This window comes from Ambystoma mexicanum, chromosome 1q (assembly GCF_040938575.1).
Source record: "Ambystoma mexicanum isolate Mex_15411 chromosome 1q, UKY_AmexF1_1, whole genome shotgun sequence".
Lineage (NCBI taxonomy): Eukaryota > Metazoa > Chordata > Amphibia > Caudata > Ambystomatidae > Ambystoma > Ambystoma mexicanum.
Genome location: NC_090922.1, coordinates 103,614,158 through 103,630,020, shown reverse-complemented (window position 1 = coordinate 103,630,020; position 15,863 = coordinate 103,614,158). Strand labels below are relative to the sequence as shown.

The 15,863-nt window shown below is 47.6% G+C and overlaps 1 protein-coding gene across 2 annotated transcripts in view; it reads left to right on the top strand.

Annotated features, from left to right (window-relative positions):
* The window catches only part of CTU2 (cytosolic thiouridylase subunit 2), a 773,185-nt gene that overhangs the window by 346,987 nt on the left and 410,335 nt on the right, over positions 1–15,863 (top strand). For both annotated transcript variants that reach the window (XM_069635914.1, XM_069635904.1), the window contains exon 7: positions 10,320–10,633. In XM_069635914.1, the coding sequence (XP_069492015.1) occupies positions 10,320–10,633 (314 nt within the window). The remainder of the gene's footprint in view (positions 1–10,319; positions 10,634–15,863) is intronic.

Genomic DNA, 15,863 nt, shown 5'->3' with positions numbered 1-15,863 from the left:
TGCCAGGTTCTTTACCTCCTACTCCACACAATCTAGGGGCGTTCTCACAATGATCCACAAATCAATCAAGTTTGTGCTGCATAAAAGCTACGTCGACCCTGAGGGTCGTTATGTTATAATACACTGCACACTAGTCAATAAAAAGTATTTGCTGGTTAACACTTATTGTCCCAACATAGATTCTCCGGAATTCTTTGACACTAACTACCATACTGCTGGGCTTTGTGGGGGTGCAGATCATATGGGGGGGATCTGAACCTTATACTGGACACTGCCCTGGACAGAACTGCCACGGCACCCAGAGTTCTGTCTGGTGCGGCGCGCAGGCTGCATGGCCACATGCAGTCGCTCAACATCTGTGATGCCTGGAGAACACCTCACCCCCAGCAGCGGGAATTACTCTTCTGTACACGATAGTTCGTCCAGGATAGATCTGTTCTTGGTCCCTAGAGAGGTCATGGGTAGGGTGGAGGATACACGCATTTTGCCCTGCACATTCTCGGATCACGCTCCAATCACATTGTCCTTAGAACTGGGAATTCCCATCCCAATACTCTGCACCTGGCGCTTTAAGTCCGAAGCTCTAAAAGACATTGGGCTTCATTACACGGTAGGCGGTAAGGGTTTACCGGTACTGGTATTTTACCGGTACCGGTAAATCCTTACCGCCTTACTACGAGGTCCCTTTGCGGGTTGGGGAATTGAACGCTTGCTTTTTGCAGGCGTTAAAAACCAACCCGCAAAAGGACCCAGGGAGCTAATTACGGTACCGCAATTTGCGGTGCCGTAATTAGCGCCTTCCCCATTCCCATTATGCCCTATGGGGCAAAAATGGGAATGGGGAAGGGCAATGGTGGAAGGGGGAATTACCGACTGCCAACCTTGGAATGGGGCGGTAATTCCCCTTTCCACCAAGGCGGTGCCGGTATTTTACCGGCATGAATCATGGCGCTAATAGCGCCATGGTTCTCCGCCTACCGTGTAATGAGGCCCATTGTGTTTAAATCTGAGATACTAGCTGACATTGAGTCGTTCTTTGAGCTTAATTCTCTTCAGGACACGTCCGCCGCGGTTAGATGGGAGGCCTTTAAGGCTTACATTAGGGGTATGTCTATCTCCCGGGAGGCTGGGGTGTTGAAAGCTATTCGAGCCGCTCTTGGGCGATCTCAGGCCAAACTGAAAAGGTTGGAGCAATGTTGCTCCTCCGGGACTGCCCCCACCATTCTGGCCCAAATCTCTGATGAGCTCCAGGTATTTAACACTCTAGCTACCAGCGAAATTCATTACTTCAGCCGCCCACAGGCCGCCAGGAAATATGGGGAGGGGGACAGGCCCGGGAAGATGCTTGCGACACTTGTGAGGGGAGAATTGGGCCATACGCAGATCACTTCCATCAAAGATCGAAATGGTGACGCTCAATGGGCGGACCAACGAATACTGGATATATTTACCGAGTTCTATAGATCCCTTTACTCCCAGCCCATAGAGCACACCGAACAACATATGCGAGAACTCCTCAACCAGATCCCCACCACAGAAATTTACCCACAGACCCGGGACCAGTTGGATGCCCCGTTTACGCTAGACGAGATAGTGTCAGCTATCTCAGACTTACCTAAAGGCAAGGCGCCGGGACCCGACGGCCTCACTGCATACTTCTACCGAGAGCACATAGCTATTCTGGCCCCCCGGCTGTTGGAGGTCTGGAATGAGGCACTCACTCCGAGCCGCTATCCTTCCCCCTTCCATGCGGGAGGCGGCCATCACGGTGCTGCTCAAACCAGGTAAACCTGAGGACGAGTGCGGGTCCTATAGACCTCTCTCCCTCATGAACCTAGACACAAAGATCTTTGCTAAGATCATTGCTAACCGATTTCTGCCTAATATGACGCACTTGGTACAAGAGGACCAAGCAGGCTTTGTCCCCGGCAGGTCCACCTCCCATAACATCAGGAGATTGTTCATTGTCATGTCCCATATAGATCAGGACGTCCAGGCCGTAGGGGTTACGCTGGATGCTCAGAAGGCCTTCGATATGGTCTCTTGGAAATACATGTGGCTGGTCCTCGAAACGATGGGCATTGGCCCTAACATGATAGGGTTCATTAAACTATTATACACTTCCCCTGTTGCGCGGGTACGAGTCAATTCACTAACATCCAAGATGTTCACGCTATTCAGAGGCACCAGACAGGGTTGTCCCTTCTCCCCGATCCTTTTTGCTTTGGTGATAGAACCGATGGCGGACTTTATCCGTGCACGTCACTCACGTAAAGGAATAAGACTGGTCGACGATCCTGAAATAATATCTCTATATGCTGACGATGTCCTACTATAAATCAGAGATCCCACAACCCATCTAGATCCCATACTGAGAGACATCACCCGGGTCGGCATCCACTCCGGATTTACGATTAACTATTCCAAATCGGAGATCTTCCCGCTCACTAAAGCTACCCTACAGCCCACCACCAAGTATCCCCTGCGCTGGGCCCCTGGGGGTGTTAGATACCTTGGGGTGCAGATATCCCTCACTAAACCCACCTTGCTTGCTGATAATTACTCAGCTGTAGCACGAACAGTTGAGACCAAAATTTCACGATGGGGCACTCTTCCGTTGTCCGTCGCTGGCCGACTATCTCTTATTAAAATGATTTTGCTCCCCAAGCTCTAATACACCTTTTGTAACATTCCCATATGGCCCGGGAGGGCTTACTTCATTAAATTGCATACGCTTTGTGCACAATTTCTCTGGCACTCCGGTGCAGTGCGCAAGAAGTGGACTGACATGGCACTTTCATACAAACGGGGTGGTATTACTGCTCCGGACCTAGTACTATACTGGATCGCGGCCCAGGCCCAGCATTGGTACCTGCGCCCACATGTCAAACTGGATCGGCTTGCCTCCGCTGGTATTAACTTAATGTCCTTAATACTACATCGACACTATGCACCTGATTCCCCTATCGACCCCATTGCTGCGACTCTGTATGCCTGGTCACGTCTGCTACACCCGATAAGTGGGCCCTCCCCATATTACAAATGGCTTCCCGTATGGTCCTTTCCTGGCCTGGAGCCCACGCTTGATATCGCTTTGGCCCGACACTGGGGTATCGGGCTCTGTGCGACTTCTATCCCGAAGGCAAATTCATAGATCCCCAAACTTGGAGACCGGGGCACACCAGATCCCCCCCTAGAGACTCTTCAATACTACAGGCTTCGCGCCGCGTTCCGTACCATGTGGCCCTCCTTTCCGGATTAGCCCCCAGATAACCTGGCGATAGCCTACATCGCCAAGTTGGGCGTTGCACGGGGCATCGTCTCTTCACTGTATCAAATCCTACAAGACATCATCCTCACTCCGGCTCTTGGGGCGCGCGACGGTTGGTCAGCTGAACTGGGTCTAGAAATACCTGATGAATTGTGGGAGGACATGTGCTGCCACACACAAAATGTTTCCCTCAATTTCCGTTTTCGTGCCATGCAATATAAGCTTCTCAATAGGCTCTACTATACACCACGCAGGACATCGGGGTTTGCTCGCTCTGAGGTGCACCTCTGCCCGCGCTGCAGGGCAGTGGATGCTGATCACTTACATATGTTCTGGACCTGTAACAAATTGTCCGATTTCTGGGACGGTGTCCTTCATACACTAAGTGCAGTAACTGAAACTGTAATTGATCCCGACCCTTTGGCAGTTCTTCTTTGGGGCCTGGGGGACTGATGAAACTAAGCACCTGAAAAAGTTTTTGAATATAAGTTCCATGATTGCCAAAAAATGTATACTTTAGAACTGGAAGCGCTCCTCCCCACCGGCCTATCAGAAATGGCTGGGTATGCTCACATGGTCACGGAACTGTGAGGAGGAATACCTGACTATGCTGCCCGTCCAATCTCGCCCCAAGAACATCTGGAGCGAATTTAATACGTATCTCAACAACCAAAGTGAGAACACGCCCGGATCTGGCTTGTCTCCAGTCTCCATCCATGCACCGTGATCTCTGCTGTGTCCTTCTGTATATGGCGATGCTCTGTACCACTGTTGGAACTATATTCTGTAATCACTATGATGTTTTATGCTATGCTTGATTTATTTGTTTGTTGCCTTGAAGCATGTGCCTTGTGAACCTCTGCCGACAAAAATAAAAGTAAAAAAAAAAAAAAAATCTCCTCCCCAGATTAGCTTCCCTCCTCTGAAATGTCCCAACCGTGCATACAAGGACCCGAAGAACACAGTGGCATCATGGTTCGGGGCGTACGTCACAGTGCAGATTTCTTTATTTTCTATCACCCCGTGTAACACCACCATACTCCCTTCATTATTTATCTTTGTAGTCAACACTTTGGATGGTATTGCAGGGTCCACCCTAGTGAGGATCCCCCTCGCATATGTTGAATACGTGGAGCTCACCATAACCCCTCCCCACGCCCTCTCCAAGCTTTTGCAATTTTTGTGAATCTAAGTGCGTTTCTTCCAACAACACTATCTCAACTTTGTTACGTTTGATGAATATATGCACACTCCTATGTTTCACATAACTATTCAGCCCCCTGACATTGCAGGTCATAAGTTTAACCGTACCTGCCATTAGTGACAATTCCTAGAGTGTCAGTGGGGCTGCTATCCCATTGCAAGCATCACTAAGAGTTTAATGCAACCTGTAGTCATACGTGCCGGGCTATCCACATACCTCCCTACCCCCTACCACCAACCCTACTGCAAACCAACTCCCACTTCAACTAGTCCCGCTATGCTATGCATGCAAGGACACTCCAGTTTCCGTCCCATTCAACCTGGTCACAAGACTAGTTTCCTGGTGCCCTTTGGGCGGGCCCTGTACAATAGCCATTAAACTACTACTACTTCTTCAGGGGGGTAGCGAGTCTGCTATAAGCGTTCCCACTACTGAGTTTCTGTAACTCTCTTTTGCTCCTGCAACTTCATGGCTTTTAAACAGCTTCCCAGTTACCTTAATAATTAATGCTGCACAGCGTACGTCCTGCTACCATACAGTATATACATAGTAATCTGCATAAGCCCCGCTGTTTCTGTCTGCACTGGTCGGTCTAATCTTGGGAGCGTTGGTTCTGATCCGCTGACTCCGGGATCTTCACACTGTCCATCCACTCCTGCACCTCTATAGGCGTCTCGGTGAGGGACTTCCCGTTATATAGCACTTTCAGTCTTGCTGGATACAGCAGCATGTCTTTTAAGTCTGCTTTTCTGAGCCTGGCCTTTACAGCAATGTACTGCGCTCTCATCTTCTGAACCTGAAAGGTATAGTCCGGATAAATTGAAATCTTGGCTGACACTCTTTGAATCGCTCCTCCTGATCTGAAGAAGGCCAGGATCTTCTCCCAGCACCTTGGCTCTCGCAGGTCGCGGGGGGGGGGGGGTGAGGGGAGGGAGGGGCAGAGGGGGCTCCTGGCGGCGGTCGCTTAACCAGAGAACGATGCGCTCTTTCAATTGGTAACCCTTGTGTGAGCTCGTTAAACTGTATTTCTTGGAGCAACATATTTTCAATGTAGGTGGTCGGGTCAGGCCCTTCCGTTCCTTCCGGCAGCCCCACGATACATCATTGTTTCTTCGTGCGCACCCCTCCGCTTCCTCTGCTCTATCTTGTAGTAGCTTGACCTTCTGTTGCAGGACATCTATATCTCTAGCTGCTTGCGTCTTTGCCTCTGTGTTTTCCATGACCTTTTCCTACAGCTTCCCGGTGCGTTCAGCAATGGCACAGACAACTTGCCTCAACAGTCCCACATCAATGTGCACTGTGTCAATCTTGGCCTCCAATGACATTTGCAGTACTGAGATGGCTTCCAGGATCTGTCGTTTCCCATCATCCCCCATTTCGCTCGAGGCAGCTGTTTGTGCTTGTTCCTTGTCTTTATCTACATCCTGGCAACTGGGCAAGCTCTTTGTGAATATGTCCAAGGTGGCCTGCTTATTTTTATTCTTGCTGCTCTTGGAAGTCATCATGCACAGCTTATATAAATTGTCAGCCGTGTGCGTAGAATTCTGGGATCTGTGCACCTATTGTGGGTGCTCGTGTCCTTCTGAATAACCAGCTTGAGGCTCTGTTCCCGCTGTGTACGGCAGAGCACGCTCTGTAGTATTGCCGCTGCACTGTTTCCTACCCATCCAGTGCTTTGATGTCCCTAAGACCTTCTTCCAGTGCGCCATAGGACTGTGTCACTGTAGCCCTTGCAGAGTCTATATGCTATGGAGCTCTTGTCTTCCACTGCGTTGATGCAGGTGCGCTTCAGGCTCACACCTTTTCCAAACCTTCACAGTGCCTATTAGGCGAACCTCCACCACTTGGGCACAACTGTTGCAGTGTTGGCTTGTGCCCCCTATCTGATTGTAATGTCGCTTCCCACTATAGGGAGGAGGATCACTGATCCAGGGGCTTTGCCACTTGCAGAGCACTTGTTAGTTGTATTAAGCCACCTCTTTATTGTCTGTGTGCCTACTTCGCTGATAGAGGGCCGTCAGTACGCTCCTCTCGAGAGACCTCTCAATGGGCTTATTAACTAGGTCTTCCGTATGTTTATTGAGTCCCACTGCACCCTCTTGTATCAGATCCTGTGCATAGGTTTCCTCAGCCACAGGGTGTCCCCTGCTTATCACTGCCGTATATGTTTGGCACTGTGCGCCTGCCCTCTACTAGCGGCTCGACCTGTGTTGTTCGTAGGAGTGGGAGTTTGTGCCAGCAGTCCTCAGCGTCCACACACTGCCCAGCGACTCTACTCTCCGGCAGCTGATACGTCTCCTTGCAGAGCCAATTGCAGTTTGAGTAGCACAGCACCGGCACACGCCCCTCTCTGCCGGCTGTCTAACGATGCTTCCTCGCAACGGCGTGACCCCACATCCACTTCCGCAACTTCGCATCATGGGACGATTGTCTCCAGGTGGTGTGTATCTGCTTTTTCTCACCGCCTCAGCTTCACGTGTTTAGGCTACATCTGTGCATCTGTTTATAGCAATTTCTAATCCACATTCAACCCAGTTACAGGGCATTTCCGTGTAGGATCCGCAGGAGCTCCGAATGAGGACATCTTCCTTGCATGGCTATTGGCCACGCCCCTATCCTTTCTCACAGTTAAGAAGCAATCCAATTATATTGTGAAGTTAGTAACAGTTCATTGGTGTAGGATACAAGTGTGCAAGCATTACCTGAAGCTAAGAGAGTGGCACAAAGGCTTCTGGGTAATTGATTGAGCTGATATCTGGCAGAAAGGTAAAGCAAGGTAAGGCAAAGGTGGGGAAGAGAAACTGGCTGCTTGTAAAGACCGTTTTAAAGTAGACACAACCTGTAGTGCCAAAGACTCTGGACGACAGAGAGAAGTGAGTCTAGGAGGCAAACCCAGGTTGTTATTGTGGCAGACAAACAAGAGAGGCAAAGAAGCTGCCCCTTTTGAAGAGAGTTCTTCAGAGGAAGAGTGCCTTGCCTTCTTTTTGAAGCACTTTAAAGTATGTCTTGTTGAAGCCTGTCTAGAAGTACACATCACTGAAGCTGTGGTAGTAGTCCAAACTACTGAAGCTGTGGTGTTAAATCCGATTTCCAGTAGATGCAACATTGTAGTAGTCTAATGAAGTGGAGCACTGTGAGACAAAGGTGACTGTTCTCATGGTGAATCAAATAGAAATTAAATTGTTTAAGTGGAAGCAGCAGCACTAAGAAGTCATCCTGACAAATATACCATTGTGAATTTATAAACTGTTAACCAAGAATTGTGTATCACTGAAAGTTGTGGATATTGCATTTCTTTTGAACTGTGGCAAGTCTCCATGAAGAGGTAACAAAGCACTGTGGCTGTGATTATGATTGATGGCATTTTTATTTTGGAAGTGGAAAGTGGACATTTCACCAAGGAGAAGTGATTTGCTATCAGTGGAACTTTGGTTGATAAACATTTGCCTTGACTGTGAAATATCAAGAACTGGCTTGATATGACAGTTATAACTCGACCTATACACAAGTGTTTCAAGGCGCGAGGAGGCAATGGAGGGTAAACAGAGAGGACAAAGACATCGATCTTACTAGGCCAAATAACATTGAGATCGAGCAAGTGCTGGTCTGGTGGAGAGGGGAAAAGAAAAGTGCCAGGGGAAGGGGAGGAAGGGCAAGTGCAAGTCACAAGATCAAAAACAAGTAGTGCGGCAAGCAGGTGGCAGTGCAGGGGTTAAATACAGACAAGTGTCTGAATAAGTGCAGGTAAAGGGACTGTAGGGTTGCAGATACAGACCCAAGTGCAAGGGCTTCCAGGAGGCAGTGCAGGTGTGCAACTGGGCGGACAGGGCCCGAATTTCAGAGGGTGGCCAGGTGACCAGTGCAGACATTTCTTTCTTTGGTTGAACACAATCACCCAGGACATTAGAAGGTTATTCAGAGACTGTGAATGTTGTTCATGCTATGTTGTATTGCCATATATTTTCTTTATGTATATGTTGCTTAGTGTGATGGCCAGCTGTCCTGTTAGTGTTTCCCCATAGCTTTGGTTAGGCAGGGAAATCCTCAGCACAGTAGGGATAGTGAGGCATTTTTTAGTAAATTACCTTTTAGAATAAAATGGCAAATGTTAATAAATCATCAAACAGTTGTCCGCATCACATTACTGACCCCTCACAATACATGGATGCATCTCCAAATGCTTGATGGTTCAGAGATCAAAGTATGGCGAAATACTGAAATGAGAGTTGGCGCTGTTCACATCTTAACAACCACAGTTAAAAAGTTGCAGTCCATTATAAATGTGAGATAAAGCGTGAACACATAAATGGGGCTCTAATTGACTTGCTTATGCGCATAGTGTATAGTTACAGCAAGCTATAAAGTTGCTGAAATTCTAACTTGACAAGAATAATACAATATGAGCCAAGTGTCTGGTTACATGCTCTATGGCTCCAGTTCAGGAAAAACATATGTGGAAAATTCCTTATTACAGTAGGCTTAACTGGCTCTTCATCCTCTGTTAAGTTTACTTCTGCAGGTCTAAAGAGGGCTTTCAGTTTATTCCTTGGCTTTGTTTGAATCTCCTTGGGAAGGAGGAGCATCAATGCAATTGTGGGGAACCAAAATACGCCTTAAGCCAAAATGACAAAACCTTGTTGAGTCAGACTCTGGGGTCATTTAACAAGCCCTGCGGATCAGTAACAATGGTGGTACACTGTCACTTTTACTAATCTGTGAGACTTTTGACAATTTGTCCCCTGGATTGGGGGAGCATGTTGCCTGCTGTTTCTGCTTTGCCTTATAAATGCGGCTGCATTCAAACCTGCATGTATTTTTATGCTGGTGGTAGTGCAGTGGATTCCTACATAATCGGTCTGAGATTTTTCTTGTGGTACATGCAAGCAGATTTCATTCAATGTATACATTATGAATCTTAGTGATTTACCTGCGGCTGAAATTACCGCGGTCAAATCGTTCGCATGAGAAAGGTGCGAACTACCAAAGGTTTGCACCTTTCTCATGCGAACACACATACAAACTCACACCCACACACACAACGCATCCATAACACTCCCCCACCCACACCCTCAGCACACGTCCACCCACACCCCCATCATAAACAAACCCCACTTACCTTGTCTTCACGCTGTGTTCCTGCAGCGCCAGTTCCCTTGCACTTCCGTGATCGGGAACCGGCACTGCAGGATCCTTTTCTTCTTCTTATTTTTTTTTTATACGGTAGGCTACGTGGATGTCCCCCGCAGCCCCTGCTCACTAAACCATGAAGTGAGCGGGGTGATGCGGTGGACAGCCCAGCAGCACCCGTTTTTTTTTTTTTAATGCTACCACCAAAGGTTCGAACTTTTGGTGTTCGAACCTTTGGTGGTAGCATTTTTAGAACAAAAAGTTCATGCAAACCTTTTGATGCAGGTAAATAGTCACAAACCTCCATTACAAATGTCTCCCACAATCGTTAATTGTGGAAGGCATTTACACTTTTCCAAAAACTTAGTGTAAAATTAAAGTGTGAAGGCAAGTTTGCCTTTTTTGCTTCTTACCTTTACACATTTTGTTGAAAGTAAAACATTGCAGGGAAGGGACCTTTTGCACTTACATGAAAATAGAGAATGCCCCACCCTGTCTGTCATCTTAGATAGGGATGGAATTGACAAATCAGGACTTCATTACATGGTTTTGAATAGGTAATCTGATTCCAAAGTCAAGACTAGCAGTCCTCTTCTCTTGCAAGTGTCTTCTTTGTGCCGAAGAAATGACCTCTCTATATGTATGTTGTGATCTTGAACATTTTCCATTTTCACTTCTGAAATGATTTCCGCTGAGACATTTTCTTTCCATATGTAGGCCTTTAATTTGCCTGGCTCAGTCTTGAAGTTCAATTCACCAGAGCCCAGGAAGAACTACAAGGAAGCTGTGGATGGATTTATAATAAACCAGCAGAGTTTGAACAGCACAAAGGATGAGGAATGGACGTCTTTGGTGCAGGAGAGACTTGATCATCTCAGTACAAAAGACCCAGAAGAACCAAATAGGAATGATACACTGCTTCACACCACCAAGGACCTGCCGCTTTCTTCCATGCACACCCAAACATTGATCAACCTATTCAACTCGGTGTCAACACTGACTGCCAAAGAGGAATTACTGCATACTCTACGGTGAGCCTTTCCCCAGATTTTAAACTCCTCTAGAATATTGCTTTCTTGCTTCTCCAAATAGTCTCCACAGATTTCATACAGTTCATGACTAAAAGAATACTGACTTAACATAGAACTGTCTTCTCCTCTCTTATGTGACTTGTATAGGTTGAGGAGGTGAGAAACCTGGGGACTCCAGCCTGCATATTTTTAGCCTGCATTCGAAGGTTCAGCTATTATGTGGTGCTTAAGTGCCACCTATTAACCAAAACCTTTGATCATACTACAGACAGGAAAGAGATGGGATGTGAGAAGAACACATAGCTTCTGGGTGCTTAGATATTTACCCACATGTGACTGTCTATGGCCATGCTAATCCTTGCCCAGCTCACACCTGCCCTTCTCAGCCCAAAACACATCCTCCAGGGATCTCTTTGAGCAACCTCTATCAAGCAGTAACATCAAGGCATGTAATATATAGGGCCCGGCAGTGTTATTTCTAATCAGTTTTCTGAGAGTTGATGGCTTATTTGAAAAGTAAATCTGCTCCTGGACTAATAATAAAAAGAATTCTTAACCGTGTGTGCCCCCAGCCACTAGATTTATAAGCAATATCTTGCTTCTGACATCCTGTTTACATACAATCACAGTACAATTTGGGTGTCATCTGAACAAGATGCCAAATGAGTGAAAGAGCTTGAAGAGTAGGTCAATGTCCTGGCTGTTAGGCAGATTTTTCATTTTTTTGCCAAACCCCCCTCTACCTGTGAGACCCACAGCACTTTTTGCTAGTCATTTGGACTTTTTTCTTATTCTCCTGAATGAGGGGAGGCTTGTTCTCCTCATTCATTTCATTTGCTCTGACCATGGGAACAATCTTCATTTTGTTTTATGGAGTCTTGCTTTCGTCCATACATTTCGAAGGCATCTGTGTTTCACTTTGGCAGCACACAGCTCATGTTGTGCAGTGTTGCTGGGAGCCCTTTGAGCTCTTCTTTTTATATTCTTTTATTTTACTACTGTTCACAAGGTAAGGTGGTTACTTTTCTATCCCTCTTAGCTTTTTCTTTTGTGAGATCAGCACACACCACCCTATGTGGAGTGTTGAGGGCGTGTTACCTTGTATCACCTTTCTCACTGCTCCTGCAACATTTCTGTTACAGTGACAAACATACACTTATGGCTGGTGGCAGTGGATGTGTTCTACCGACTTTTGTGCAATTTCTACTCACAGGCTGTCTCCACAGCTGCGGTTATGCAAGAAGGGTCACCATTGACCCAAAATGGTGGCTTATTTCCTTTATCGCCATTTCTTGTGTGCTAATCCTTTCTTGGTCCTTCATCTGCAAATCGGGTGGGGGTGGACCCGGTTTGAGTTGTGCCTTTAGCAGGAATCCTTTGTGAGGCCAGCAGAGGCTCCAGTGTGTCTGCGAGAACAGGAAACCGGAGGCTCCTGAAACTCTATTTTTTGTCCTCTGGTGTTCCTGAGAGAAACCAGTTCCCACTGGGGGGCCCTCTGTCCTAATTGGACAGCCACCCGCCCCTTTCTGTAAACTGCAGGGAAAGTTTGCATAGGATGAGTGTGAATGTTTCATAAAAGGTGAGGATCCTGAGGCAGAAGACCACTGGAACAGAAGAATCAAAGAAAACTGCATCCCCTTCCATCAACCGGGAATAGACCACTTCTGTCCTAACCCCGTTTTCTAATAGACAAAGGAGCTCCGAAGCGGGCGGCTACTTTCCTTTGGCTGGTGGGACCAATCGCATATAAGACGACCTGCAAAACAAGCTATTCCACAGCATTCTGCAACCTTCCTGGGCTGAAAACCGCCAGTACCCTGGGACCTCCAGCCATATTGGAGTGCATCGTCTTCCCGTGAACGAATCCTCCAAGAACTTTGAGGGGCTCCTGTTGGACCATCAGAGGCAAGACTACCTTCCTCAAAGTCCCCTCACCAGAGTGCAGGACCGAAGAATCGAGGCAGATTGACCAGGCGGTAAACATTCATCCTTGGAGCCTGTGACAAGGTGCCAAAACTACAGACCGACTTTGGAGTACAAAGAATCCTTTATTGTCAGACCTTTCCCTCGACTCCTACTGTGATATCCCTTCCAGAGACCCTCCTTTGTCACCATGACCAAGGAACAGGAGACTGGATCCATCGCTGCTGCACCGTGAAAGAATCCAGCTGCATCTTCTTTATAACTCCTCAGACTGTGGGACTCATGGTAGTACATACCTTGAGTCATTCTCTCGCTCCTTTGTTTGCTGGAGTGCTGATTCCGATGTTTGGGTGTTCACCATTACCGTTAGCCCAAGCCTAATGCTAATGCGCATATAGAGAGCCTTTCCCACGGTCCCTGAAACCTTTTTGACCAACACATGTCCTTTACTTGTTATTGAAGAATCGTCTGGAACTTTGCCTTTTCTGCATCTGTGCCTTTTCCTGCTTTTCCTCCAATCTGACTTTGAAGTAATCCTACCTTGATAGAGATGGACGGCTAAAGACTCAAGGCCTCTGAAAAGTAATAGAAGTCTTTTAAAAGTATTGAGCTGCTATTGTTGGTATTGCTTAACCTTTTTATTCCTACAACAGAACAATTGCTTAGTTGATATAACAAGTGATTGTACTCACCTTTGAACTGTGTTCAATTACATGTATAATTTATGGTTTACTCACCTGAAGTATTGCTTTGATGTTATATGGTGTTACTTAGTTTGAAATGGTACTTCTGATGCTTGTGAATCTGCTTAGAAGCACATGTTGTGCATATAGTCTGACATCTCATGGTAATCGCAGAGTATTGCATAATTTTTTCGAAGATCGAAAAGGAACTTTGACATGGGTGTGACTGTAACACCATCCCTAACGTGACATGCAGTGTACCCAAGATCCTTCACGCATTGAGGTCCCCCAGATTGTTTTTTTCCACCTTTCTGGTTGGTTCGCTTTATGCAGAGCTCGTGTTTCGAGAAATTATTGTTGTTTCCTGGGTCCTTGGCACATCCATCGACAGATTTCTTTGATGACTGTTCAAACATCTTCAATGGCTGTTCCTGTTTAGCCGTTTTGCAGACCTTTGCTGCCACAGGCGACTCAATGGCTGTTGTCTTCTTGGGTCTTCATGCTTCTCCCTTTTCAGTTGGGAGAGTGGGGACCCATTTTCTCTGGACACTTCTCTTATGAGAATGCCTTCTCTTTCCTTTACTTCTTCATCTTCCTTTTCTCGTCTGGCTGCTTTTCCACGCTACTATGGTGAGAACTCCTTTTAAGTTTTGCCCTTCCAGCAACAGGAAGTTTCTGTGGAAGGACACTTGCAGGGAGTTTAACCGTTGTCTACCTCGTGACCACGGCAAACATTGTTGCAAAACCTGTAAACTCTTTAGGACCAAAAACTTAAGGTCAGGCGCACCAAGTGGTGGGCAGCCTATGCGATGCAGGCCGAGAGTCACTCTCTGGCTGGCTCCTTGGACGAGGATTCCTCAAGCAGCCGCAACTCTGTTTTGAGTCCGAAAATGCTATTGTGGAGTCTGCTGACTCCCGTGTGAGAGTCCCCAGCCCTGCTAAGCATTCCGTCAGCACTGCGCTGGGGAAATCACACCCTGGCGACAAGGGCATGCATTCTCTTTCAAAGGCCAAACACACAACTCCTCAGCCTCCTTCAACAGACTCTTCGAAAAAGCCATTGGCACCCGTGGGCCCGTCTAGCGTTTTGGCATAGCCTACTGAACCTACAGTTTCAAAGCCCTCTGTGCCTCCGCCATCAAGAACGTCACAAGGTACCAAGACTTCTATCTCACAGAAATGCTTCTTTCTTCCAGCTCAAAGGCGCGGTGGATCCGGAATTTAGGTAAGGATCGAAGGTTTTGCTCTCATTCTAACCTTTTCTCCTTCTGTTCCTTCCTTTTTCTAGGAGCTGCAGACTCGAGGCGGGTGTGGCAGAAGACTGGATGCAGGCTTGCAGACACGGTGAGCGTTACGCTGCTGGATTTAGAATAATGCGAAGCGTGTGCTGCTCTTCGGGCGTGGTTTAAATAGCCTCCAAAGTAGTCCCAGGTAAGTATTCCTCCCCAGCCCCACCCGAGTAAAAAATAGTCCCTAGGTAAAATAGTCCCTTCCAAGCCTCATTTGGCTTGGAGCTCTGCAGCATGGTCTGCATCAGGTAAGCTCTACTCTATGAGCCTGGCGCCTATGGCGCCAGGACTGACTCTCCATATGAGCCTGGCGCCATAGGCGCCAGGACCGCACCCAAACAGCCCCTAGCAGGGGTTTTTGGGCTTGCTCAAAATAACTTGATGCCTCCTTCCAGGGTTGCTGGACCTGGTCTGGTTCCCCGGGGGTAGGCATCATGACACCGGGTCCCTACCTTCCTTTGGAATTACCATGATCAGAGGCTCCCCAAACAATGGAGGGGCCTTCCCTGTGTCCAAGGTGTCATTGAACAACTTGGCCAAGTGCTGTGCTTGCGACCCCGTGAAGATCTTGTAATACCCTGCTGTATATCCATTTTCTCCTGGAGCTTTACCCAGATTCACTCCTGATATTGCCCTCAGGACCTCCTCCTGTGTAATCTACATCTCCATTCCTGCTCTGTCCCTATCCAGTATGCTCGTAAGTGGCTCGTCTCTCAAATATCTATCTAGTTCCTCATCGGTCTTCTGTACCTCTTGCCCGTAAAGCTGCTCATAGAAGGCAGCAAATTCCTGGGCCACCCCCCCGGCCAATAAGTGAAGTTGCCCTGTTGCATCTCTGACCCCTGATACCCACCTCCCCAACCGTCAACCCCTCATCTTAGCTGCCAGCAGGGCGTCCGCCTTACCCCCTTTCTCGCAATACCTTTGTTTCAAGAATTGCAGGCTGTCCACCGCCTTCCCCATCGCCAGGTCCCGCAATTCGTGTCTACTCTCCCTTTCTAGCGCCCGGTCCACCTTTGTCTCCTCCTCCTCTTTGCCCTCAGCTTTCTTGAGCGTTCGGATCTCGCTCCTCAATTTGTCTGCATGCAACATCCTGATTCTCTTTTTTGCCGCCCCTTCCCTGATAAGGCAGCCCCTCCATGTCACCTTCGCTGCATCCCAAGTCATGCCTGGCTCTACCTCCCCTGTATCGTTCAAACTAAAAAACTCCTCAATCGCTTCCCGCATTTCTTTAGCAAAACACACATCCTTCAGCAGGTTGTCATTGCAACGCCATAAAGAATCCTATGGGCCTCAGTCCCGTCAGGACAATTCCCATCATGACCATGTCGTGTT